The sequence below is a fragment of the Alosa sapidissima genome, chromosome 10 (genome assembly GCF_018492685.1).
Source record: "Alosa sapidissima isolate fAloSap1 chromosome 10, fAloSap1.pri, whole genome shotgun sequence".
NCBI classification, from domain to species: Eukaryota; Metazoa; Chordata; class Actinopteri; order Clupeiformes; family Clupeidae; genus Alosa; species Alosa sapidissima.
Genome location: NC_055966.1, coordinates 30,731,933 through 30,758,143, shown reverse-complemented (window position 1 = coordinate 30,758,143; position 26,211 = coordinate 30,731,933). Strand labels below are relative to the sequence as shown.

The 26,211-nt window shown below is 41.9% G+C and overlaps 2 protein-coding genes and 1 long non-coding RNA gene across 3 annotated transcripts; 2 read left to right on the top strand and 1 right to left on the bottom strand.

The window, feature by feature from the left end:
• Window positions 1–121: 121 nt before the first annotated feature.
• On the top strand, window positions 122–26,159 carry LOC121720026. Its single transcript, XM_042105860.1, has 13 exons — window positions 122–636; window positions 9,082–10,510; window positions 12,868–13,127; window positions 13,542–13,678; window positions 15,330–15,894; window positions 16,046–16,564; window positions 17,111–20,805; window positions 20,952–21,276; window positions 21,767–21,925; window positions 22,197–22,289; window positions 22,395–22,596; window positions 22,722–22,917; window positions 24,482–26,159. Exons 1-13 carry the CDS (start codon window positions 291–293, stop codon window positions 25,751–25,753), a joined length of 9,198 nt encoding a protein of 3,065 aa, XP_041961794.1. The 5' UTR covers window positions 122–290; the 3' UTR covers window positions 25,754–26,159.
• LOC121720618 (trypsin-like) lies at window positions 11,684–14,075 on the top strand. Its single transcript, XM_042106928.1, has 5 exons — window positions 11,684–11,723; window positions 12,340–12,499; window positions 12,868–13,127; window positions 13,542–13,678; window positions 13,813–14,075. The coding sequence occupies exons 1-5, from the start codon at window positions 11,684–11,686 to the stop codon at window positions 13,960–13,962; spliced, it is 747 nt and encodes a 248-aa protein (XP_041962862.1). The 3' UTR covers window positions 13,963–14,075.
• On the bottom strand, window positions 13,475–14,325 carry LOC121720623. The gene is made up of 3 exons (XR_006034591.1): window positions 14,281–14,325; window positions 13,792–13,958; window positions 13,475–13,697 (listed from the first exon to the last, which is right to left on the bottom strand). It is a non-coding gene; the product is annotated as an uncharacterized LOC121720623 (long non-coding RNA).
• Window positions 26,160–26,211: the final 52 nt, after the last annotated feature.

Genomic DNA, 26,211 nt, shown 5'->3' with positions numbered 1-26,211 from the left:
GAAGTGGGACCAGATTCTTTGTGTTCCTATCATTGTGCCATTTCACAATAATAAAAACATAATACAATTGTAGTCACGCCATTTCAAGCCATTTTAAGACTAAGTTAGGGAAGTTGTTGGACGTAATTTCCTGGGGCCGCCGAAGTGTTTCCGCACTGTTGTGTGTTCATAGCATAGCATAGCATAGCCTAGCATAGCATAGCCGTTCTCTGCTCTCTGTTTTCTGCACCCACCCCTGTGGTTGTGTTGCAGGGAAGCGCGAGGGGCCCCTGGAGTGGAATAGAGTCATCATGGCTGCTGTTTATTCCGAAAAAGGTGGCACATTGCAAGGAAATGTTGTTGTACTTTCAAAAGAAAACGAAGAGGGTACATGTAATGCTGGAGTACCTAGCGACCCCAACCAAATTAAAGCAGATGATCTAGGTGCATTCGTAGACTCAAAGCTTAGTGGCCCAGCTACATCTAAGAACCACGCCGAGATGGATGGGATGAACGCCATGCCATCCATTATAATAAAAGAAGAGCGAATTGAGGATGAAGAATATATGCAGATAAACTTAAGTGATGTCGGTGTAGAGTCGGAGGAGACCGCTGCTGATAATGGGAATGAGTCCACCCAAGAAGAAAATGTTGATGGTGAGTAAACATATTAGCAAATGCATGTCCCGACTTTTAGCTAATTAGCTTTCGTGTAACGTTAAAGCTGGCTGGCTAGTGACAACTGATGTTTGTCGGCCCCATATGTAATGTTGGCTATATGTCTAACAGTTGCATTGAGCCAAGGTGATATTGCGAAACATTAGTAAAGCATGTGCAAGGGAAATAAGGTTATTGTTATTAGCAGGCGTGGTTGGAAATGGTTGTCTCCTATAATAACGAACCGCTTTCTTTTAGTAAATGAACCATACCAAACTGTTAACGTGTGCTATCAACAAATTGTCTTCTCGACTTTAACTGTGACTAGTAGATAATTAACGTTAACCATGCATTCTTCTCAATAAGTCATTTGATAGCATTAAGCTTTTATTGGGATGCATAACTACCAATAATGGCTAAAATGTGTTACAAAATAGTCTTGTAGGAAAGAAACATTAATTGAGCTCGGTTAGCAACCGTCCACGGCTAACATCTGTTTAGCTAGTCTGCTAGCTTGCTACTTAGCTAGCTGAGAAACATCACTAACTTAAAAAGTTTTGCTCTAAATGCAACATTTCTGAAAACCTAACAGGCCTTTTCAACTCTCGACTTGACTGGTTTTGAGTTGTCATTTGCTTCTGGTTTTAATCGCGCCCGTGCTTGGACTTGCAAGAGTTGGCTTATCTGTAACAACAGTCTACAGTCGGTTGGTTGTGAAGCCAGTAGCATAACAAAACAGTGCTTCCAGTAGCCTATCAGCCTCCATTTGCAGTGTGCACCACGGACTAGGGAGTAGACAGACTTGTAATAATAATACTGTAGTGACTTCAAGTTGCGTGTATTCAAAATACCAAAATAATAATAATAATAATAATAATAGGTGGCATCAGTGTAAAGAAACGAAATGATACATTAGCAGATGATAAGGTTTTGCAGAGATGCATGCACCTGATGTTGATTTAATAATTCCCTGCAAAAGGATACAATATCAGGCTACATTTTCAATTTAATTTATTTCTCTTCTTATTAAATTGTGATTTTAAGGTTTACATTTCTATATATGTTTTGTTTTAAGCATGAACTTTATGAATTGCCCATGTGAATTTGTAGTTATGTCATTCATCATTTAATATAGCCCTTGCTGTATTTTTGGCCCTCCCAAATTTGGAAAGCTGACCAAACCCAGTGCTGTGTATTAAGTCTATGGATAATTTCTGTCCATACATATTCTTTATCTTGCCACAATAGATAAATGCACTGGAAAGCTAATGCATACTGAAAAGTGATTGCTAAACTGTGAGGGCTATTGTTGTTTTATTTCAAGGACATTGGTTTCATTATCAGTACTTTCTGTGTAACACGCTTTTTGTTGCCTCAGTAATGCAATGAATGTTAACAAATCACATGTGAAGGTGTTGTTTTCAGCTCAGAATGTTTTTGTTTCTTTGATACAATAACTTCTCTGTCATGTGGAAACCAATTTGTGTGCAAATAATTTAATAAACATCTGTGTTTTTAAGACAGTGGCGTTTTCTTTATTATTATTTAAAACGAAAGGAGGGAAATATATTGATGAAACAAGGTAATCCATTTTTTAGCCTTATGCTGCTATACTTTTTTTTTATCCTTTTCTCTTTTCTCTGGCAACAGGAGTCGCCCTGACCTCCTATTTTCCCCTTTCTATTTCTAGGGGAGTGGCAACTCCGCTGTGTGGATTGTGGCGAGACCTTCGGGGACAAAGAGATCTACCTGGAGCACCGTCGCGCGCACACCCACGACGGTCCTATTGTGTGCCTGGACAGTGACTCTCAGTTTGACGACCTTCTTGTCTCTCAGGATGGTGGGCGGCGGACTCTGTGCTGTGCTCTTTGCGGGCGCAAATTTTCAAGTTCACGTGGCTTTTTCAGTCATCAACTGAAGCATCGTAATCAGTCACTGAGGCACGGTCACGAGAACAGTTATGGGCAACCTGGTGCAAAGCAGCGTTTTTATGAGTGTCAAGACTGTGGTAAGACATATTATACCATTGGCCAGTATCTCAACCATCAACGGTCCCACAAACAGGCCTCAAAGTCTGTGTTTCATCAGTTAGCAGACCTCAAAAAGAAGTCGTTCCAGTGCCCTACTTGTGGCCGTTCATACTCTCGTGCTTCAGCTCTCGATGCCCATCGCCGCTGCCATGAGGTGAAACTGATCAAACCTCGACCTGGTGCTGCAGGAAAGGCACCAGTGGCACAGGAACCTGCAAATGAAAATGAAGGTTCCGACCAAGCCACTGAGACAGTAGATGAAAGCCAAAAGGCGACAGATGAAAGGCAAAAAACACCCACACCATATGCTTGTCAATGTGGCCGATCTTTTCGCACTTTGTGTGGCTTAAGCACACATCAACGCTTTAGCTCTGTATGTAACCCCACTGTTGTCAAAGTAATCAAGCAGGAAAGTAAGCTGCCGTTCAAGTGCTCACAGTGTGAGAAGCAGTTTGTGAGCCCAGTGGCACTGGCATGCCATGAACGTTGGCACAGAAGGCGCGACATGATTCGCAGTAGTGGCGTCTCCCTCAAGTGTGAGGAGTGTGGCAAGTCTTTTACCTCACTCACCTTTTTCCACAAGCATCAAAGATTGGCTCACAGTGAGGAGGCACCTGCAAAGTCTTTCCTTCATCAAGTGTGTCAGCTGCAGAAAAAAGCGTTTGAATGTCAGGATTGTGGACGGCGGTTCTCCAGAGCCTCAGCTCTCCAGTCTCACCAGCTTTGCCATACAGATGTCTACAGCGACATTTTAGAAACTCCAGCTCAAACATCCAACGTGACCCCTCCATCACCTCAAAAGCTGTACTTGTCCAACAAAGAGCAAGCTGCGAACTTTGCTATTGGGGCAATGGCTTATTCACAAGATGTTAGTGCAGATGTTACCGCTGAACTCAACAGCAGTGAGACAGATTACATGGAAGAGGGAAATGAGACGGCAGACTTGAATGTAGAGGTTGTTAGTGTAACTGCATCAGACGGCTCATTGTTTGGAAGTGAGGACGAGCTAGAACAGGACCAGAATCCTGACCTGGAATTGGTGTGTGAATCTGATGCTGATGAAAGAGAGGAGTTGCCTCCTCTTACAACACAGAATGATGCACCTACATCAACACAGCATTATAACCCACCCACGTCACCACAGCAATACAAACCTGAGGCTAATGTGAAAATTGTGAAGGTGAACTTTGCTCCTGTTAATGACCAAAATATAAAGGGGAAAGGCTTGTACAGAAGTGAACCTCAACAGATTGTGAATTTTGAGTGTCCAGAGTGTGGCAGACAGTTTGAAAGTGCCGGTGGCCTACGTTGTCATAGACTGTGGCACAGAGGAGGGATGGGTAAAAAAGCATGCGTTAAGAGGAAGATTTCTGCCACCAGTTCTGTAGTGAAACGCCACTTTGTCTGTGATATCTGTGGCCATAAAAGTTACTCAATGCCTGCACATAATGCCCACTTGGGGAAACACGAAGAGAGAACCCCTTACAAATCAATCTCGTACCAGCTTGCGGAGCTTAAAAAGAACAGCTTTAAATGTGATGAATGTGGAATGCGCTTTTCTCGACTCTCTGCCCTGCATTCCCATCAGCAGCATCATAACAGTGAAAAGAAACCGTTTGCATGCCAGAACTGTGACAAGAGCTACTCTAATGCCAGTGGTCTGTACAACCATAGAAAGACATGTTACCCTGGAAAAATTGTTAAGGCCAAGCCAGCACCTGAGGTGAAAAAAGAGGCTTTTAACCCAAAGAAAACTCTACTCGGCCCAAAGGTTCACCAGTGTAAGCGATGCGGAAAGAGCTTTTGGTCCTTTGGAGCCTTGTCTCATCACAAGCAGTACCATCCACAGTGTGCAACTGTGAAATCTGACCCCAATAACCCTGTTAATGGCCGTCCCCGTCGTGTCTCCTGCCCTATTTGTGGGCACAAGTTTCGGAAAAGGGGTAGTCTGGCTTGGCATATGCAGCGACATAAACAGAAGACGACGGAGGTGCATACCTGCGGAGAATGTGGCAAGTCTTATCGCTTACTCACTTGTTTCCTGAAACACCAGCTTGTGCATGGGGACGCCCAAACTAATCCTCCACCAATCAAGTCCTTTGATTTTCAGGTAGAGCAAGTAAAAAAGAATTCATACAGCTGCACACATTGTGGGAAACTCTTCTCCCGTGCAATGGCTCTCCAGTTCCACATGAGAAGTCATGGGTACGAGGCTGGCTTTTCTTTATCAAAATCTGAAGCTAGAGAAGAGCTGCAGTGCCCAACCTGTCCCAATAAATTTCAAAATGAAGCGAAGTTACAAAAACATAAAAAGAAATGTGGACAAACTAAAGAGAACAAGGCGGATCAAGTGCCCACCACAGAGAGTGCAGAGAAATCAGAGTCTAATATGCCCAATAATTTACAGAATGCATCTAAATCTGAGACTGTTCCCCAGATTTCCTCAGAACCAAAAACAGTTGATCTGAAATATAAATGTGCTGTCTGCGGGAGAAGCTTTGCTGTTGTAGGAGCACTTAATTTTCATAAAAGAATCCATCTTAAGAGTCACACTCATCTGGTCAAATCAAAAATTTCCAGACTTAGTCGAGGGGCAAACTTGACCACAGAACAGAAATCTGGCAAATATCCATTTACTTGCACTGACTGTGGTAGACATTTTACAAATAATTCCGCTTTAGGGACTCACAGGCGATGGCACACTGATAAAAAATTTGCTGGATTTTTGTCGAAAGAGGAGGAAACTTCAGTTAAAAAATCTGTTGACAATGGGCCGTTTCTTTGTAATCTCTGTGGCAAGGGATTCTTCTATTTGTGTGTTCTACGACGGCATCAAAAACACCACCCCCCGCTCGAAGAAAAGCCATTGGAAAAGTCCCAAACAGCAGATCTGCTCCCTGAGTCAAATGCTACGCCCTCAGCAAGCTCTTTATCTTGTCCAGAATGTGACATGACCTTTTTTAGTGGCACACAGTTGGCAATGCATTTTGAGAATCACCATGCCAACTCAACAGTGCCCATTTCTGAAAAATCATCCCTCCATGTCCCTTCCCTTAAAGACCCATCAGTTCAATCTCAAACGCCAACGAATGCAAACCCATCAAACACCCCCCCATCAAAAAAGAACAACTTGAAACTGAAAGTTCATCAGTGTCCCCACTGCCCAAAGAATTTCCCTAAAATCAGAGGACTGCGAGCACACAAATGGCAGGCGCACAGGAAACCAGTTGAGCCTGTTGCGCCCGCCGTGCCATTGGTGCCCCTGAAACCCTTCCCTTGCCCTGATTGTGAAAAACGGTACAGTTCTCAGGGAGCCCTTTACAATCACCGAAAGACATGCAAATCAGTGAAGGTTGAGCCCCGCAAAGCAGTGAAGGCTGAACCTCGCAAAGCAGTAAAGATTGAACCCCGCAAAGCAGTAAAGATTGAACCCCGCAAAGCAGTAAAGATTGAACCCCGCAAAGCAGTAAAGGTTGAGCCTCGCAAAGCTGTAAAGGTTGAGCCCCCCAAACCCCTAGTCACAAAAGTAAAAGTGGAAGAAACTGCCGTTCCACGCAGACCTGTGGAGCTGGTTAGCAAGTGCTTCTTCAAGTGCCACAAGTGCGGAAAAGCTTTCCCTAGTGAGGAGCAGTTGAAGGCTCATAAGGACGTAGCAAAGACACGGCCTTTCTGCTGTGCCCTCTGTTGCCGGGGCTACTGGACAGAGGCCCAGCTGCAGCAGCACCTCTCCTGGCACGACGAGGTCCGTAAACGGCTGCCCACTGAACTAAGATACAGGCTCAGTACCTCAGTCTCACCTGGGCTCAAGCCCAAACCTCAACCCCCACTTCCCAGCCCAGAGAAGAAGAACTCTCCGTCTCAAATTAAGCCGTCTGCAGCTAAACCTGTTGCACCTCCTCCCCCTCAAAAGGGCCACAAGTGTCAGCACTGTGGCAAGTCTTTCCTGTCTCCCATGGCCTTGCAGCAGCACCAGGCTCAGCATACTAAGTCTTTCCAAGACCAGCATAATAAGACTAACCAAGATCAGCCCACTTACCATTGCACCCTGTGCCCCCTTACCTTCACTGAGATCCGGGATCTCATTGATCACCACCAGGAATGCATGGGTGAAAAAGAACAGAAAGATTCTGGTTCTGAACCGCCCGTTAGACACAGTGACAGCTTAACATGCATCGAGTGTGGATTGTCTTTTGGTCAAGAGACTGAGTTGCATCAGCACTACATAGAACATGCACGTGGAGAATTCTGATTTGAAGATATTAAAAGAATGTCTTTGGGTTAAAGAATGAATGTTTGTATGAAGACGCTATGATTTAGAGGATCTAATTTGATCTTCTGTCCAAAAACAAGTTCTTTATTGAGACATGTAGTCTTTGTGAGTAAAATGTGACTTCAGGTTTTTACTATGGGAAGTCAATGTTTATTTCTCAGGCTAAATTTTTGCGCTGGACAAAAAGTACTTTGAGATCTATATTTCCTGTGTAGTGATCAGTTCTTTTATTACATATAACACTTTTGTCAAATAAGTTATTTTAGGTAATGGGGTGCTATATACTTTTCCCATATGGTCATAACCACCAAGTGCAACCATCACTTAAAACTATTCTTTAGTGCTAGACTTGCAACTGTGCCCCTTGTCCTGACCTTGTTTTGCATTACCCATGTAAATTTGATGTGTGTGTGTGTGTGTGTGTGTGTGTGTGTGGATATATGCTCTCTCTTTTCTACCCTTTTGTGATTAGGACTACTAACTTAATATACTTGACTCCCCATCAGGCTATTTTTATTCATTTTACATCCCTCTCCCCATATTATGAACACTACACATGCTCTACTGTTAGTCCAAAACTAGCTGGCTTGTAATGTTTCTTGTGTTTGATATTAATGATGTTCTGTTATTGTTGATTTAAATGAAACAATGTTTTTTTGTTTGTGTTGATTTCAAATCAGTCAAAAATTATAGAATAATTGTAGCAGCTAAATGAATCTGTTTTGTTTAAGTTAGTGAGGTTTAGGGTTGTTTCTTGTCTTACCTCATACAGATTTTCTGTACACTGGTGCCACCTAGTGGAGTAGCTTCATAAATCTATACTCTTTGTAAAAGCTATAATTCAAAGGGATATCTTTTGATGATACCCAATGGAGAAGAATGGCATCTCCATTACTCTGGATTTGAGGAGAGATTTCTAACACTTTTGTTTATTCTTTATCTTGCTTTCCCATAGATCGAGTTACTTATCTAATTAGTGATAAGTTACTGATTTTTATTATTACAGCATTAACTACAAACTAAGCATCAAAATGAACTAAAACCAATACAGGTTTGTTTCATGAAACTGATGGCAAGTGAATAAAACAATTCAAGACAAAATATGCATGTTTGTCCCTGTTGTGGGTTCAGTAAGTTGGTTTCTGCCAGTTCAGTGAGAAGAGAATCTTTGCACTGTGTGTTTCATTGGGACACCTTGTTTGAAATTCTCGGAGTTATCTGCTATGTTCCCCCACAAATATACTCTCATTTGAAATACTCATCAATGGGCTTTGACTGTACATTGTCAGGGATTGAAGGATTGTCCTATCTAGTGACTAGTTATATGGCATTTATTGCCCTTAATGTGCTTTGATGTTGATTAGTGAGACAGTGGTCATACAATTGTCATTTGTAAATAATTTCTAAAAAACACTTGAAATATATGCTTGTCATTAATTATTTCAGTCCTTGAAGCACAACTTGAGTACATATTTCTCTTGTTTATGGTACATATCTGTTGAACTATCCAGCATTAATACTTGACTTAAAAGTCATCAAATATAAGGCCTTGGAGAAGTCTGATATTGGCTTTAGGTCTGCTCAACTCATCCTTAAACAGTCTACACTTGCTTTTGAAGTTTTATCCCTGAAACCTGGGTAGATTTGCCACTCCAGACCAGAAGTACACATCATGTAATCTGAAGTTTAATGGGTTTAGAGACAAGTTTCATGCTTATGAATCTTACATGTAAAAATGCATTGGTTAGAGTGATCTCTACTAGGTTACTACTTTGAACTATCCTGATTGTATGCAAAGCCTAAATAAAGCACTATTCAAAGATACTCATCGTTTGTTTCTCAATGTTTTTTTGTAATAAGATGTGTTGTTACAGTTGGCTTTATTAAAGTGCATGTTGCACATATGCGAAAGAGTATATTTAACCTGCATATGCTGGAGAAAGACATTTAGACATTCATAAACATTCAGAGGGTGCATTTGTGTCGAAGTAAGCCTAAGTATCACTAACCTTGAGCCAAGCTAATTTTTACTTTACACATAACTCAGGGAATTGGGTTACTTAATAATTCTGTTCATCTGTCAATGTTTTGTGTGTAGTAAAACTGTTTGGTTAACTGGCCTATAATGTTTCTCCCCTCCCGTAGTGAAGCTGCGTAGCATGAGGTGCCAGGACTGTGGGCAGCAGTTCACACGCTGGGAAGCCTTCAAGATCCACCTGCGCAAACACGTAGAAGAGGAGGCCACAGCAAGGAAGCGTCCCCTGCAGCCTCAGAACCAAAACGGCGGGAAAAGGAGGAGAGATGAAGACAGAATTGACGTTAAAGATGAGGATGAGGAAGTTGATGTTGTTGGTTTTGAAGATAAGGGGGAGGAGGAGGAGGAGGAGGAGGATTTTTTTGATAGTACTTGCCAGATCAAACCCTCTGAGATTGTGAAGGTTCGCCCTCGCGTTGCCATGCTGTCGCAGGAAGAGAAGCCAGTCTACGGAAGCAGCAATCAAGTCTATACCTGTAAGATCTGTGAAAAAGTGTATTACTACCTGGAGTCGTTCAGAAACCACCAGAAGACACATACCGAGGTGCAGAGAGAGATCCACCCCTGCCTACTCTGTGGGAAGCTCTTCAAACGTGCAAATGCTTTATTTTTGCACATGAGAGTGCACAAAACCCCTGTGGTGAGTGTGCGCAAAACTCCTGTGGTGGCAAGTAAACCCCCAGAACACCATTGTGACCAGTGCAAGAAGTCTTTCCAGTCTACTCAGTCCTGGCTAGAGCACAAGGAAATTCACAAGAAGAAGCAATTTTGGTGCCTCTCTTGTTCCGAGGGCTTCAAGGACGCTGAATCCCTGGATACGCATCTGCTTCACCATGACATGAAACGTCACCGGTGTAACATATGCTTCAAGTCCTTCAGAGTGGCCTCCGAGTTGCTCTACCATTGCAACACTCACACAGGATTCAAGCCGTACAACTGCAAATTCTGCGATAAGGATTTTCCCCAGCTGGACAGCCTGATGAAACACCATAAGACGCATCTAAGTGTGCACATGGAGGGTACCAATGAACAGCTGGACCAGGGGAAGAGCACTAACCATGAGGATAAAAAGGTTAGTATGATGGAAAAGCTTAAAAAGTTCATTGGGAACAAGGGTTCAAAGGAACAAGTCCAGACACCTGACAAGTTTTTGTGGCAGGCCCATCATGAGGCAGAAGCAATGCTAGGTTCTGGGTCAGAGGAGAGTGAAGAGGTTGTCTGTTACAATGGCAACAAGGAGGGTTCTGAATCGGATTCTTCAGTGAGCAATGATACAAGCGCAAAGTTCTTTGTAAATTCTAACTCATCAGAAGAAGAGGAGGAACAGGGAGAGTCGATGGAGATAACAGGAAATGCCATGGTGCAGAGAGAAGGTGGCCATTGTGAGGAAGAAAAGGATGAGGATGATGTGGTATTCACAGGACAGGTATCTGCACCTCTGCAACAGGTAGAGGAATGGAGGTGCTTTGAATGTGGGACCTCTTTCTACCAAGAGGCAGAGCTTCACCTGCATTACATGAAACATGCCAGTGGTGAGCTGTGAGTTATGTAATACAGGGATTTGGGCTTGAGAGGTTGACTACTGTCCACCTCATCTAGTCGTTGTCATTTACCGTCACTGTCACTTTTGAAAATTCAGGAACACATCAGAGTCCTCATTTATTTTGACTTACTCTTTTTCAAGTGAATGTAGTATAGATGGCATGTAGCAACAGATATATGCAGTAAGTTGTGACATCATTGCTTGGAGCTTTTTGTCCATTTTGTCCAGTGCTTCAGAACAATATTGTCTGTATTGTAAATCCAAGACAGGACAGGACTCATTATCACCATATGTTCCATGGTGTATACTAGTCTTAATCTTGTTCATAATCATATGCAGCTGTGCTCTGACTTGTTGTTTTAGTGTGCCTATCTGTAGTGCCTTATTACTAAATGGGATGACTGTAATTGATGTATCTAAAGACCTAAGATGTCTATATTTTTTCACAATTGCCTGTACAGTAAGACCTCAGTGAAAGGGCGGAATAGCATGTGTAGGTGACGGAAGACTTCAGCTGTTAAGATTCACCTGATATGAAGTGTGTTTCTACATACAGTTGCTTCTAGTTTAGGGCCTTTTATACTGTTGTCTCCAGCAGTGGCACTATTCTTAAAAGCCTTGATTAATCGTTATCTCTTTATTGTGACTTAGTCCTTTGCATTGACTAATTTTGATTTCTCCGATGTATGGATGTCTTTGTCTATGTCTGGTCACTGTTGATGTCTATGATTGTTATGACCATGATATATTCTAAGAGCAGTTTATTTTCTGTTTCCCCCCAGATTTATGTTAGTTGATTTGAGTAAAGTTGATTTATGCTCTCACCTTTTATAACACTAACTCCATGAAAAGAAATTCAATAAATGATTTGCATTTGATTAAATTGTTGTAACATTTTGTGGTCGCTCGGACTCCATGCACTTCTCTATGTGACTGCTGTTCGGAAAGCTAGTTAGAACCAGTGGCCACTGATAACATGGCTTGATAAGAAGAGTTTGAACAGGTGGCTCGGTGTACTGAACTAATCTATGGTATTTTTCCATTGGTCGTTTTAATTGATAATATTTTTCTGGTTGATTAATTGGTACAGAATGGGAACCGTACATATGGTGAAAGCCATTGATTTCACAGCCCCCCGAGTCACTCTCCAGTTACCAGTTTGTGTAGCAATGAAGACTGTCTTGTTTGCTTTGCTTGTACTGGCAGTGGGTAAGTTCATTCAATCATGGGGTATAGTGATTTAAGCTTAATTTATATATATATATATATATATATATGTATATATATATATATGTATATATATATATATATATATATGTATATATGTATATGTATATATATATATATATATATATATATATATATATATATATATATATATATATATATATATATATATATAAATTAAGCTTAAATATATATATATATATATATATATATATATATATATATATATATACACACACACACACACACACACACACACACACACACACACACACACACACACACAGCTCAAAAAAATTAAGGGAACACTTGTACTTGTCAGAACAGTGTCAAACAGTGTCAGAGTACCGATCCAGTGTATGATTAAGGTGCTCCCTTAATTCTTTTGAGCAGTATATATATATATATAGATATCTCAGCATACTCAAGAAGTGGTAACAACTATTGGTATTTTTGTATTTTTTTTTTCATTTATCGTTTTAGGCTATATGAGTTATGATGATGTAATCTTAACATAATCTTTATTCACGCCATTGTAAGTCACTCTGGAGTAAAGTGTCTGCTAAAAACGTAAACATAAATTGCTATGCTGGAGCAGAATGCCGTGGTGATGGGGATAGGATCATTGGAGGGTATGAGTGTGCACCACACTCTCAGCCATGGCAGGTCTATCTGACTTACGATGATGGAAATCGTTGGTGTGGGGCCTCGATGATCAATGAGAGATGGGCTGTTTCTGCTGCACACTGCTATGTCTCGTGAGTATTCACTCCGTCTGTTGCTGTTGCTGTATGCACAGTCGAATGCATAACCCATGACATTGATGAAGTTTTTTTTCCATCCATTTTTCATATATTAAAATGTCTAGGCTAACCTGCGATACCACTATGATAGTAACCCATATATTTGTGTACACATTGTATTTTATTTATTTTCCCTGTTTCCAAAAAGTCACTTCTGCAAGCATCAAATATTTGTCATTTCTCAAAGTTTACATGTATCATATCTTGGACGTACTGATGTGACTCTCCTATAGCCGATTTGTGAAACTACCCTGCAAATAAAAGGCTAATTCCTTCAGAGTGTATTCCAAGACTGTTCTAATCTACCTGGTGACTTTTTTTAGTGCTCCTCGCCTGGCCCTTCACCTGGGAGAGCACCACCTGTTCAAAGAGGAGGGCACAGAGCAGCGTATCTGGGCAGAGAAGGTCATCCCCCACCCTGCCTACGATGACAATGGCTACGACAACGACTTCATGCTGATCAAGCTGAGCGAGCCAGCCGTCTTCAACCAGTACGTCCAGCCCATTCCACTGGCTACCAGCTGTGCCCAGCCAAGCGCCAAGTGTCTCGTGTCTGGCTGGGGCAATCAGATCAACACCGGAGGTGAGAAGAAGAAGGGGGATCACGTTCGGTGTGACTAGTATGGACCCTTTCAAGAGAGTTCCATTATCAGCATCATAGTTGGCCCCACAAGACTTCCGTTTTAACATTCCATATGTTATCTTAATGCAGAGGAAGTAGATTGGGGCCCAAATAGAACGTTCAGGCATTGTTTTTGTTTTTATTGTTGAAAGGGTCTATAAAATTCTGCTTCCCTTTAGCCAAGTTTGGTTTGGATACTTGTAGAAAAATGAAAAATATAGGACCAGCCATACTGTTATGTATGCAACGTTAGGAGTGAGGTTTTATCCAGGGGAGCTGAATTTGAAAAATGACATGAACAACACAACTGAAGTAGTTTGTTTTATTCACTTGTATCATTTTTTATTGCTGATGTATTTGTTCTATATTCTTCAGTTAACTACGCGTCACTTCTGCAATGCCTGGACCTCCCGGTGCTCTCCCAGTCCCAGTGTGTGGATGCCTATGGCCACATGATCACTGATAACATGTTCTGTGCTGGTTTCCTGGAAGGAGGCAAAGACTCCTGTCAGGTGCACGCATCTTTTCCTCCTCAAACAAATAAAATTAGAAAAAGTTTCAGCAACACACAAACATCAGGGCATTCTTTTTATAAGCCTATTTTAGTATTGTATGAGAATAATACCTTGAATATGCTCTCTTTCAGGGTGATTCTGGTGGCCCTCTGGTTTGTAACGGAGAGCTGTATGGAGTTGTGTCGTGGGGTTATGGCTGTGCTGAAGCTGGCGCTCCTGGGGTGTATGCTGCTGTGTGCCGCTATACTGACTGGGTTCAGGAAACCATTGCCAGCAACTGAAAAAAAAAATCAATCTACTTGCATATCTGACTCAAGGCCTGCCAAAAGCTTTTGGGTTTAAAAAAAAAACATGTTTAATTAAATGTATCAAAGCAACATTGTGTGGTCATGTTACTTACTGCTGTTGCTAATTCAAGTTAAGTTAATTCATGTTAAAGTTGACCCACTGGGTCCATACATTTGTGGAAATGTTCAAATCCTACAGATAATTAGAACTGTAAACTTGTGTATGCTTCAAAGTTTTGTTTTTTCAATATGCATTAGGTCATCACATACATCAAAACAACCCCTTTCAATTTATATTTTTCATTGTCTTACACAAAAATATGGCCATTATACAGGTGCATTGGCCTTTGTCATCGGTTCTTGAGAGCATTATTGCGCACTCTGGTGGCAGATCAGCGTAATAGCACTACATTACCCAGGGTGCAGTGAGATGTAGATATCGTGACGTATAGGCTTTTGCATCTCAACACAAGCGTTATGTCCTCCTGTGTTGTGGAGATGTCTAAGCGGAGGAAACTAACATAGGTATGTATATACGGCATGCATATCTCCTATATATTGCGTGACGAAAACAATCTGAATAATAAAACGGAGTGCGAAATTGTGTTTAATAATAGTAGGACCACCATTTCTTTATGGAAATTAACTAGAAAGACATCTGGTTAAACAATGGACTGCCTTTGGTAGCCGAAATTGACACTGTTCAAAGCATTAGAGCGCTAAACCGAATTGTTAAAGATGCTGTAAAAAATGCAGTGCAAAATGTTTTGGTGTAGCTTGGGTAGGATTAGGTGAAACCTTCAGCTAATGTCTAAATAGGCCCTGAATAATCGAGCGCAACGAATGCTAGACGTTTAAATGTAGTTTCACTGGTCAATGCAAATCAGTCTACGATAGCTATGTTCACAAAGTAGCCTACGGAAACTAGGCTGTGTGTTTTGTTGACTGAAAGATTTTAAAGATGCTATGCTACCCATTGTTTATACAATTTGCGCATCGGACTACACGCCCTAATTATGTTATTTGAAGATGGCTGTTCATCATGGCTGTTTATTATATACATGTTGGTAGGGTTATGGACAAGTCCATCAGCAGGCCTGGCTAGGTCATGTGTTTTCTCGTCACTAGTAAAAAATTAGTTCAAAAGGAAGGAGGGGTAGATCTCACTGGTTCTCTTTAGCGGGGTGAGAAAAGCTCAAAGCTGTAGGCCTGAGCAAATAGGTCTTTATGATAGGATGATCTGTCCTTCATTTAAAGGTGGGTTTCAGTCAGTGCCAGTGGAACATGTTGCATTCATTCATGGTCTAATTAGCTTGTGTTTATTGCAGCCTTAAGTAATCCCCATTGCATCTCCTCTCTAGCTTCAATCACACAACAAATTCAAAACATTCTGTGAAAGGAATAAAAGGCAAGGGGACATGGACGTCATAAATAGGGCAATGGGTGAACTGAGGTCAAGTCCTGAGGGTGGGACTGCGGAGAGTGACCCAGAGCCCAGGGTCCCGTCTGAGGAATGCCCCAAGTCCTCTCCTGCAGCCGGTGCGTCAGAGAATCACACCCATGTTGACACTTTTGGGAAGGGCACACAATTCAGCACCCCGAAAGATGCAGCGCCTCACCCTGGGGACCCAGAAGAAGCAACAAGTGCACCACACCTCCCAGACACATTCAAGCTGAAGTACAGTCCTTCCACTGAGCCAGTTTCCGCCAAGGGCACGACACCTGAATCCACAAACCAAGGGCACAATGGCAGCACTTCACCCACCAAAGAGACGTTTCCAGGTCCCAAGGCTGCTGTTGGCATTAAGAAAGATGCAAAGGCTGCTGGCGTCACCACGGGTGCAAAGAGGAATATTCCTGCCAAAAGGAATCGAATGGACCCGCTGAAGTTGGACATGACAAAACCCACAGTTATGCCTCTCACTTGTACGTCTTTTAACTCAATACCTCTATTATGATGTTTGTAATTTACATGCATAGAATCTTTTGTGCAGCTTGTGTTTTGCATGCGTCTGATGTATTATTTTTTATTTCCTTCTCACTTGCTGTCTGTCTGTCCGTCCGTGTCCCTCCCTAGCCTCCCAACTCTCTCTGCAGTGTCTTGAGTGCCACATCATTTTCAGCGACGACAAGAGCAAGCAGCGGCACCTCAAGATGAGCCACCCAGCGGAGTATGAGCAGTGCATGCTGGGAGATTCTCTGTTCGCTTGCTACGTCTGCGACCGGCATTTCGCCAACTCCACCGAACTCATGGCACACCAGCGAACTCACACAGAAAAGCGGCCTTTCAAATGTCTCCTCTGCGGAGAGGCGTTCAAGAGATCATCTGAACTCACCACGCACAAGAAGATCCACTGTAGCAGCCAGGGGTACAAATGCTCGGACTGTGGCAAAACCTGCAAGACCTTGACTCTGCTCAAATATCACAGCCGCACACACACTGGGGAGAAGCCCTATGTGTGTAAAGAGTGTGGCAAGAGGTTCAGCATGCCGAAAGCACTGCAGAGACATATAGAGACTCACACACAGGATGAAGGGGAAGAAAATGGTGATGGAACAATTGCTTCTGCAAAATTAAAGAAACAGAAGAGCAACGGTAAGTTGTCTCTTATCTGGCCTCTCTCATTTTAGATTTGTGTTATATGATATCAATTATAGCAGCATTAAGAGCGCTATAGACAGTGACACTGCCAGGGACTATTACTATGTTACTACAATACTATATTGTTGCTGTTATTTACTTGTTATTGATGTGTTACATGTTGAACATAAGCAAATGCAGGAATTCAAGTCTTTTAATTCTCAACTAGTTGCTGATAAATTCTGAAATATACAGTTATTTGAATCATAATTTAATCCTGTTTACTATGTCTAGAGATTTTACTTGAATCTGTACACCTGTACCTGTACATTTCTATCTTGGATTAATTCAGCAGCAACCTCACATTACTGAAGCAACATCATTTCATGTGAACATGATAAAAGTCTTATGTTGTGTCATAAAGTTGGGAGAAATCTTTGAAGTTCAAATTTGGGAATTGCATTTTGCATGCTAAATTGTGCTACTTTTGTACGATTTTAACACATGGGCTGTTGCACCGGGTGCATTTTGTGTACTTTGTATATTTGTCTTTTTTTACAGGTCCATCAGAAAGGAAATACTCATGTCCACAGTGCAAAGCCATGTTTAAGACGGAGAAGACACAACTTCACCATATTAAGTTCAAGCATTCACAGAACAAAAATATGCCTCCTAGCCGTGCTCTTGTCAAACAGCATCCACTCAATCAAGGCCCACCGCCACCTTTACTGACCCATGCAACAATAGGTCAAACACCAGTACTTCGGCTACACTCTGGTGGACAGACGCCACAATGCATTGAGCCGGAGCAAATTAAGAGACTAATAGAATCACTTGGAAACGTTCAAAAGGTGAATCAGTTAGTCATATACGGATTGGAGCCAGTGTCATTTCAGTCACAGACTATGAATCTGCAGCCAGTTCCGGGTGTTGTTCAGCCGATCAGATTTGACATGACACAGATGCCTTCTGTGGAGTTAAAGCTGGTGACTGAAGATTCAGATCAAGCCAAACAACACATTGAATCCACAGGACCAGAAATGAATGGGGGACAAGGGAAGGCCGATGCTCATTCATCAGTAGAGAAAACAACTCAGTTAGATGAATTAATGCAAGACCACACAGGACCTGTTGAATCACAGACCTGTCCGTCTCAAATAGTGGCGTTTGAGCAAATATCTGAAGGTACAGAAAAAGCAGTGGAAACAGTTTGCTCAGTGGAAACGATAGTGAGTGGATCCATTCCATTCAACCATGTTGAAGAGATGACCTGTAGAACCAAAACAGTTGAGACTGAACTTGATGATGGACAAATACAGATGCTTGAATTGCATCAGTCATCCTCCCTGATTCCAACCACTGAGCTTGAAAATGAAAACAGACATATGGTGTCCCTCCAGGAAGAAGTAGTGAAAATGCAGTATATGACCCCAAGTGACACTCTATCACTTGTAGCCACAGAAGGTTTACAAGAGACTGAAGAACAAGTTGTTACTTTGACACCAGTAGAAACACAGATTGTTACTTTGACATCAACTGAAAGACCTGAAGACTCAAAGAATTATGCTGGAAATGCTTGTGAACAGGATGTTGGACAGCCACACCTGGAATCTTCTGATGAACCTAAGGACTGTATGGAACAAACAAAGGTAAACACACATGAGTTTAGCTCAGAGATACACTTGAGTGAGGAGATATCAGTTCATACTCAGCCATCTATACACGACTCAGACATAGCTAAGACACACACTCAACCTTCTAGATATGAAATAGACACCGCTGAGGTCATTATAGTCAAGCAGAAACCTCGAAGTCGAGTGACCACAAAGTTGCCAGAACCAAAGAAACTCAAGAAAGGGAGACCTGCAAAGAAAACAAGCAAGAAAGCTAAATCTAAGAGGCAAATTTCAGATAACCCTTTGAAACAGCAAACTGGCCATAATGATACAGTTGTGATCACACAGCAGAAAGTGTCAGCTCCACATCCTCCAGAGTTAATGACAACTGTAACCCAGCAATCAAGAACAAAAGGTCATGTTCTGATGCAGTTTGGTCTTAGAAACAAAAAAGAAAAACTCTCTAAAACAGTGGGGCCTTCTAAGAAATCCAAAAAGAGGGATGATGTTAAAATACAAGAGAAAGGTGACTCCCAGCAGAAAAAGATAAAGGGAGATGGAGCAGGGAAAATAAACATGTCTGAAAATAAAACTCAAACAGAAATACTTATCAAATCACAGGATCAAGAGCAACATGGGTTGCAGAAAGAAGAGTCAAAATCACAAATCAAGTCTAGGAAAAGAAAATTTAAAATTCACAAAATTACCAACAATAGTCTGTTGGAGAAAGAGGGGATTTCAGCACCTCTGCCTAAAAGGAAGAAGCAGGAAAAAAATAAAAAGCCAAAGGGCCTTAAGAGGACAAAGAAAGCAGTCGTAAAGAAGAGCTTAAAACTGAAACCGAAAGAGGAAGAGGAAACCCCTGTTGCTATATCTCCTAATCAAGTCAAGGCAGATGCCCTGCTTCTACTGAAGGGGCACAAACAACCACAGCTGAAAGTTCATAAACTTGATGCTCCAATAGCACAGCTAGAACTAGTGCCTTCATGTCCATCCTCAGTTGCTTCCAATGAGGAAACTAAGATGACTCCAACGAAACAAACACAAGATCATAAAAGCAAATTAAATAAATCCAAGAATCCAAAAAGGCCAATCCAGGCATGTGTAGAGTCCCCATCTTCACCTAATGTCAAGAACTCATCCCTGCATAAAAATGTAAAGGCAGGTCGGAAAAAAAAGACCACAAAAGCTGGTGGAAAGATAGCACCGCCCACCAATTCCTCAATATGTGATTGCGGGGCGAACTTCTCTGATGTGTCCGCCTTACAGGAGCATATGGCAGCTGTCCACTCTGGTGAAACACATGGACACTGTGGCTATTCAAATGGCACACTGTCTGAGGGTCACGTCAAGACGTCTGTATCAAATGAAGAACAACCCAATAATTCTGTTTGCCCTAAAATGCTTGGTCTAGCAACAGACTGGGATGCTGAGACAGAGATGGTGGAACTAGGTCTGGGGGACAGAGAGGAAGAAAGAGTGTCTTTTCCAGCTCTGAGTCCGTCTCCATCTCTACCTCATGCACCTACATTAGTGGATGGTGAATGTGAAGAGGCACAAAAAGAAGATGCCAACAGTGTCACCACAGAGAAACAGTTGAAAGTGTTTTCTTCTGGTTCTAAAAGAAGCAAGCCACTACAGAGCAGTGTCTGTCTAGAATCTACTCCAATGTGTCAGACCCCTTCACAGGAACTCTCAACAGAGGCAGAACAGTTGACCATCCCTAAGGTCCAAAAGAGGTCACCACGGCCAGACAAACATCAGAAAGGAACAAGTGACAAAGGCCTTTTAGAGACTGGTGAGAAAATGTCAGAGATACAGGACGTGGCTGATAAGATGAAGAGCATTTGTGAGTCAGATGAGACTGTTGAGGAAGACATGAAAGATAACTTGCCTCTAGATGTTAATTTAGTCACTGTTCAAGATGAAGATCAGCTTGTCACCTCTCAGGACGTTGACTCATCAGAAAGCTCTCAAAAAGATGGTCAAATAACTGGTGAATTACCAATGATGCCAAGCCATCAGAATGTCCCGAACGTGAATGAACCCAACCTTGAATGTCCTTCAAATAAAAAGAATCTTGAACTTGTGGTGGACTTGAATTCAAACAAAACTACTGCAGTTAAAGACTCCTCCACTGACCCTCCAGAGATCAAACAAGAGGATGTAGAAATGGCAGTGCACACGGAGGAGAAGAAGTCTGCGCGTAACAGGAGTAATACGACGAGAGGTAGAAAGAGGGGAGGCGGAAGAGGCAGGCGAGGAACTGGGAAAAAGAGGAACACAGGGAGAAGACCGGAATCCAACCAGGAGTCTCTGAACGACAATCCAGACGAATGCCAGATAGTCTACCAGCTCTATCCATTGGCCGCGGATTCTGATAAATCTGTGGAGGGGAATGGGCCTCAGGTTTGCACTAATCCTTCCAGATCTGACATGGCAGAATCACAAGAGGATTCCTCTGAGGAGCAGGTGGTGTTTGAACTGGAGTCGGTCACTACAAGTGTTGATATCGTAAAATCGGAAGGGGAACTCGACAGTCAAGACAGAATGGAGGGAAGTTCGCCAGGCATTCTCCTAGAAAAGTTTCTCACATCACGAGGGAGTGGGAGCAGTGAATCCACAGACATTTCTAACATGGTAAGTGATGCACTGCCATGATTACCTGATTCTGATATTCTCCAGTACCTGTTTGTTTTTAAGTGGGTGTACATACAATGGCAGAAGGATTCTTATATATGTTTTCAACTATTGTGTGTGGTCATTTCTTATTTAAATCTTCTAAGGTGGTGTGTGACTCTACGAATGTACCAACCAATGGGGCCACCACAGACCATAGAACCACCACATTGCCTTCACTGGGGACATCAGGGGTGTTGAATGTAAAGGAAGAGGATCAGTCTCAACCTGTGATGCCATCCGTGCTTCCCCCTGAGGGAGCAGATGCCAGGGCTCCTCTCATAAATCGCTCACTCTCTAATGAGCCACAGCCAGGTGTGCAAATGTTTGTGGTGAAGGAAGAGGACCCACTCGTTTTGAATGAGCCTCAAATTATTCAAGAACCCACCAATGGTAATCCACCAAAGAGTCATCTCTGCACTACTAGCACAGGTAAGTGGGGGAATATATATTTCTTTCAATTAATATGTTGTTGTCGTTGACTTTTAGGTTTTATTATAGAACAGCTGCTTGAATGTTGAGAGAATGACGGGGCCGCCGTGGCCCACTGGTTAGCACTCTGGACTTGTAACCGGAGGGTTGCCGGTTCGAACCCCGACCAGTAGGCACGGCTGAAGTGCCCTTGAGCAAGGCACCTAACCCCTCACTGCTCCCCGAGCACCGCTGTTGATGCAGGCAGCTCACTGCGCCGGGATTAGTGTGTGCTTCACCTCACTGTGTGTACACTGTGTGCTGAGTGTGTTTCACTAATTCACGGATTGGGATAAATCAGAGACCAAATTTCCCTCACGGGATCAAAAGAGTATATATACTTATACTATACTTTTACTTATACTTAATTTCACTTGTAAAAGTAAAACTATAGATGTTAAAAGTGTCTTTCCTAAGATTTTGAAACGTGATGCTTATTTTGCATTATCAGTTGCAGTCTCAGACCCGCCAGTGGAGAGCAATATGGCAGATAAAGCAGCTGGGACGGCCACTCCAACAGTACATCAACCCATTGCCAAGCAGTGCATTTTCTTTCCAGTAAAAGAGGAGGAGAGAGAATTACTGCTGGATCTTCCACAGAGAGCTGAAAGCAAGTCTATTCATATGGTGTTGAAATGATAGAAAAACTAGCGCAAATAATAGCACATGCATATATTAGCTCAACATTTCTGTTGTCAGTTTGCTTACCATATCCCTAGAACCTAGCCCCTAAAGGTTTTACACGGATTTAGATTAGTTGAGAATCAATACATTAGTGATGTCAAGAAAATCTGTCATTTGTTGACGTCTGCACACTTGTTTCTGGATATGAGGCCACACGCAAACACAATAAACATTAAACCCAGAAATCTATTCCACAGATCAGAGCAACGCAGGAGTGGAAGAATATGATGACATCTGTGAGATATCAACCCAGCATGAAACACAATGTGTGGACAGTGCCTTTGAAAATGGTACAGCTGTATTAGGGATTACTAGTCTGTATTAGAGATTAAAATTCGTGAAATTCGTGATTTTGTAATAATCTCTTACTAAATGCTTATTTTGTTCTGTTTCAGATGATGTGGGAGCGGACCAACACAACACTGCGGAACTATTAAAATTCCTTCAGCAGAGTTCTGATATAGAACACAGTGAATGCACTGATTCAGAACCAGAAGTAGAAACCCTTGCCATGTCCTGTTACCATGGTGGCAAAAGCACCGGCTTAGCAAATCCCCCTGATAGATCAACCCAGGAAGCTGATCATAGGAATGATAAGTATGTTGATAAAAGATTTGAAATTAGGAAAAGGGTAGATTGTGTAGATATTGCTGGTTAGAGAATGCAGAAGTTGTTGTTGCGGAATTGGCAGGGGTTTTACTCTATCCTGACTTTTGTCACAGCAGGCTCTCCCAGAATGGTACCAGTTCACAAAATGGTCAAAGGAAACCAATTGACTACTTCACTCAGTATTTTGACTGGAAGACGTGGCAGGATGTTGCCAACATCACTGCTAAAACATCTAAAATGTCAAGTCTAGTCACGGCAAAAGAGGTTTCTCAGTTTGTTGGGATCCATATCGCCATGGGAACGTTACAGGTTAGTAACTGATCTGTTTGGTATTCAGTGTAAATGAAAAGTCTATAGTATAGTTTTCTATTTTTTATCATTTTGTTTCTGAAGACATTGAAATTAACTGCATTTTAGACCATCATTTGTACAACCCCAAATCAGAAAAAGTTGGGATGTTATGTAAAATGCAAATAAAAATAGAATGTGATAATATACAAATATTGTAAACTCATATTTTGCTGCAAAAAGGACATAGACAACATATCATATGTTGAAAATGAAAATTTTGACTATTTCATGGAAAATATATGTTCATTTTGAATTTGATGCCAGCATCATGTTTCAAAAAAAGTTGGGACGGGGACATGTTTACCACTGTGCTGCTTCACCTCTTCATTTAACAATATTCTGTAAATGTTTAGGAACTGAGGACACCAGTTGCTAGAGTTTTAAAAATTAACTGTTGTCCCATTTCTACCCTATATAGGATTTCAGTTGCTTAACAGTACGGGGTATTCTTAATGTTTTTTATTCCATGATGCACCTAATTTGACAGATCTGGACTGCCGACAGGGCGTTTTGGCACTTGGACTCTTCCTCTGTGGAGAAATACATGAATTCATTTTGCCATTGTTTTCCTGAAATATTTAAGGGCTTCCCTGAAAAATACATTGCCTGGATGGCAGTGTACGTTGCTCAAAGCTTGTATGCACCATTCAGAATTGATTGTGCTTTGCCAGATGTCCATGCTGTAGGCACTAATGCACCTCCACACCATCATAGTTGTTGGGTTTTAAACTGAGCACTATAACAAGTTGAATAAGTTGGATAGGCCCTCTCCTCTTTAGATTGATTGATTTCCATTAATAATGGCAAATGTTGACTGATCTCTCCACAGGACCTTTTTCTACTTAACCTTAGTTCATTTCAAACGAAATAAATACAATTTCTGCTTTTGCATGGTAAAGTTTACACTAGCATTTCTGAATTGAGTATCAAACTGTGCTCATAGACAGTAGTTATCACAGGTTTACCTGAGCCCATACAATGATTTTCATTACAGAAACAGGTCTGGTGATATTATGTACTGTAGATGATGAACTCCCCAAATACTTCGCAATTTCATATTAAGAAGCATTATAATTATATTGTTCCATCATTTGTCCACACATGTTTACAGAGTGATGAATACCTATACATCTTTACTTCTAAGAGACTCTGCCTTTCTGGGATGCTCTTTTTCATACCCAATCATGTTGCCAGTTACCCTAATTAGTTGTCAAATATCCCTCCTTTTGTTTTCTTTATCATTACACAACTTTTCATGCATTTTCTTGGCCCCATCCCAACTTTTTTTGAAACATGTTGCTGGTATCAAATTCAAAATGAACATATATTTTCCATGAAATAGTCTTACATGTCATTTTCAACATTGGATATATTGTCTGTGTCCTTTTTGCAGCTAAATATGAGTTTACAAGATTTGCAAATTGTAATATTCTGTTTTTAGTTGCATTTTACACAATGTCCTTACTATTTCTTGTTCTTGTATGTTGTAAGTCACATTTCTTGTTCTTTTTCCTCATTGAAGTTTCCTAGCACAAAGCTGTATTGGGAGGACTATACCCAAGTGGCCCTTATTGCTGATGCCATGTCATCCTCCAGATTTTCAGAGCTTCTCTCAAAACTGAGGCTTGCAGAAGAGAGCGGTTCCACAAGGCCTCAAGGGAAAGACAAGGTTGTGTCCGCTAACAGCACTACACAGTCCAGAGACCATGATTTACAAGTGTCAGAAACTGCAGATGGACCATATAAAACTACACAAACATACAGTACACAGTGTCTATTAGAAACTGACCCACTTAATAGAGTGCGTGTGTTGATGGAAAAAGTTCAAAGAGCATGTCAGGGTCTAAAGCGAGAGGGGAACCATGGAGTCAGCCAGTACCCACTGTGGTTACTGCGAACCACAGCCAGTGCCGCCTACTCTCTACATCATACAGTAATGTTGAGTACTTGTGGTTTGGTGGTGGACTTCAACTTGAGCTTGGATGACTCTGACCGAGAAGAAACTGTTAAGCACATGGTCCTATCGGGTCAAAACAGTAGAGAAGGGATGGTGTTTCTCTGCAAGCCTGAACTCTCCACTCCCTCCATGCTGGAACAGCTTCTAGAGGCTGGTGTACAAAGTGCTGGCAAAGTTGGCGGGGCGAGGGGACAAGTAGGTGATGAGTTTGTCAGCTCAGATGGCAAACTGAAGCTGTTTCGATGCCATCATGGTTTCATCCTTTCGGCTGCTGTAAAGGGACGATCCCGTTCGACATCCCTAGTCAGTGGCTTTGAGCGGGCACTTAAAGCAGCAAAGCTCAACCGAGATTTGCGCAACGCTTACCGTACGCCTTGCCTGTCGTCTCCCGCAGGCTGGCCACTGTCTGTTCTTTGGCACCTTACTGATCTTGCACTGGTGAACTCTTGGCTGCAGTACAGGGGCGACCGCTGCAATGAACAAGAACAGTTGTCCCTCATGGCATTCCGACTAGAAGTCTCCAAAGCACTGATTCTCTTAAGCAGCGCTGATGCCCAGGACGCAACTCCTCCCCAACCACCGGCTCCTGAGAGACCAGAACAGGGCTCAGTCCCAGGGTCAGCCTCTGTTTTTGAGACCCCGCTGCCAGACACGGCCGTACGGTATGATGGCGTGGGCCACTGGCCAGAACAAGTTGCTGAAGGAGAGGGAGCCAGGTGTCGGTTTGGGGGATGTGATCGGACATCTCAGGTGCGGTGTCTGAAGTGTTGTGTGTTTCTGTGCATCTCGCGCAATCATAACTGCTTTCTCAAATTCCACAGCCAAGGGACTCTATGAGGTTTTGCATTGATATAGCAACGTGTGAATGTTTGTTTGTTTGTTTTCCAGCACGTCCTATACTTTTGTTTTGGCATTTGCTGCCATTTAATGAAACATATTTTCCATTTAAAATTAAGGAAAAAAGGTTCTACTCTTGTATTTTTCATACAATGATTGATTGAAGGAAATCCACTCCTTTTGTTTCTGTAATTATTTTATTTATTTACCGCCAATGGTCTGTGAATTATTTATATTTTTATACATTTGTTGTTGAGTAAAAACAGCCATAAGGTCTGAATGTGTTTTTGAATGTCCAAGAAAAATGTGTTTCCTGTTACTGCAGCTGTTACTGATAATTAATTCTGTGAAACAATTGACCCACTTTTAATGTATTTTAATTTAAACTAAATTCTGTGAAACAATTGACAACCTTTTAATGTATTTTAATTTAAAATAAATTCATGTCTCAATCTTGT

Excerpts from the sequence above, each read along its gene's own strand:
- LOC121720026 (XM_042105860.1), top strand. The coding sequence starts at position 291 with ATGGCTGCTGTTTATTCCGAAAAAGGTGGCACATTGCAAGGAAATGTT. Across the intron at positions 637-9,081 it reads CCAAGAAGAAAATGTTGATG|TGAAGCTGCGTAGCATGAGG; the intron begins GTGAGTAAACAT and ends CCCCTCCCGTAG. Across the intron at positions 20,806-20,951 it reads CCACAGACATTTCTAACATG|GTGGTGTGTGACTCTACGAA; the intron begins GTAAGTGATGCA and ends AAATCTTCTAAG.
- LOC121720618 (XM_042106928.1), top strand. The coding sequence starts at position 11,684 with ATGAAGACTGTCTTGTTTGCTTTGCTTGTACTGGCAGTGG. Across the intron at positions 13,128-13,541 it reads CAATCAGATCAACACCGGAG|TTAACTACGCGTCACTTCTG; the intron begins GTGAGAAGAAGA and ends TATATTCTTCAG. Across the intron at positions 13,679-13,812 it reads GAGGCAAAGACTCCTGTCAG|GGTGATTCTGGTGGCCCTCT; the intron begins GTGCACGCATCT and ends GCTCTCTTTCAG.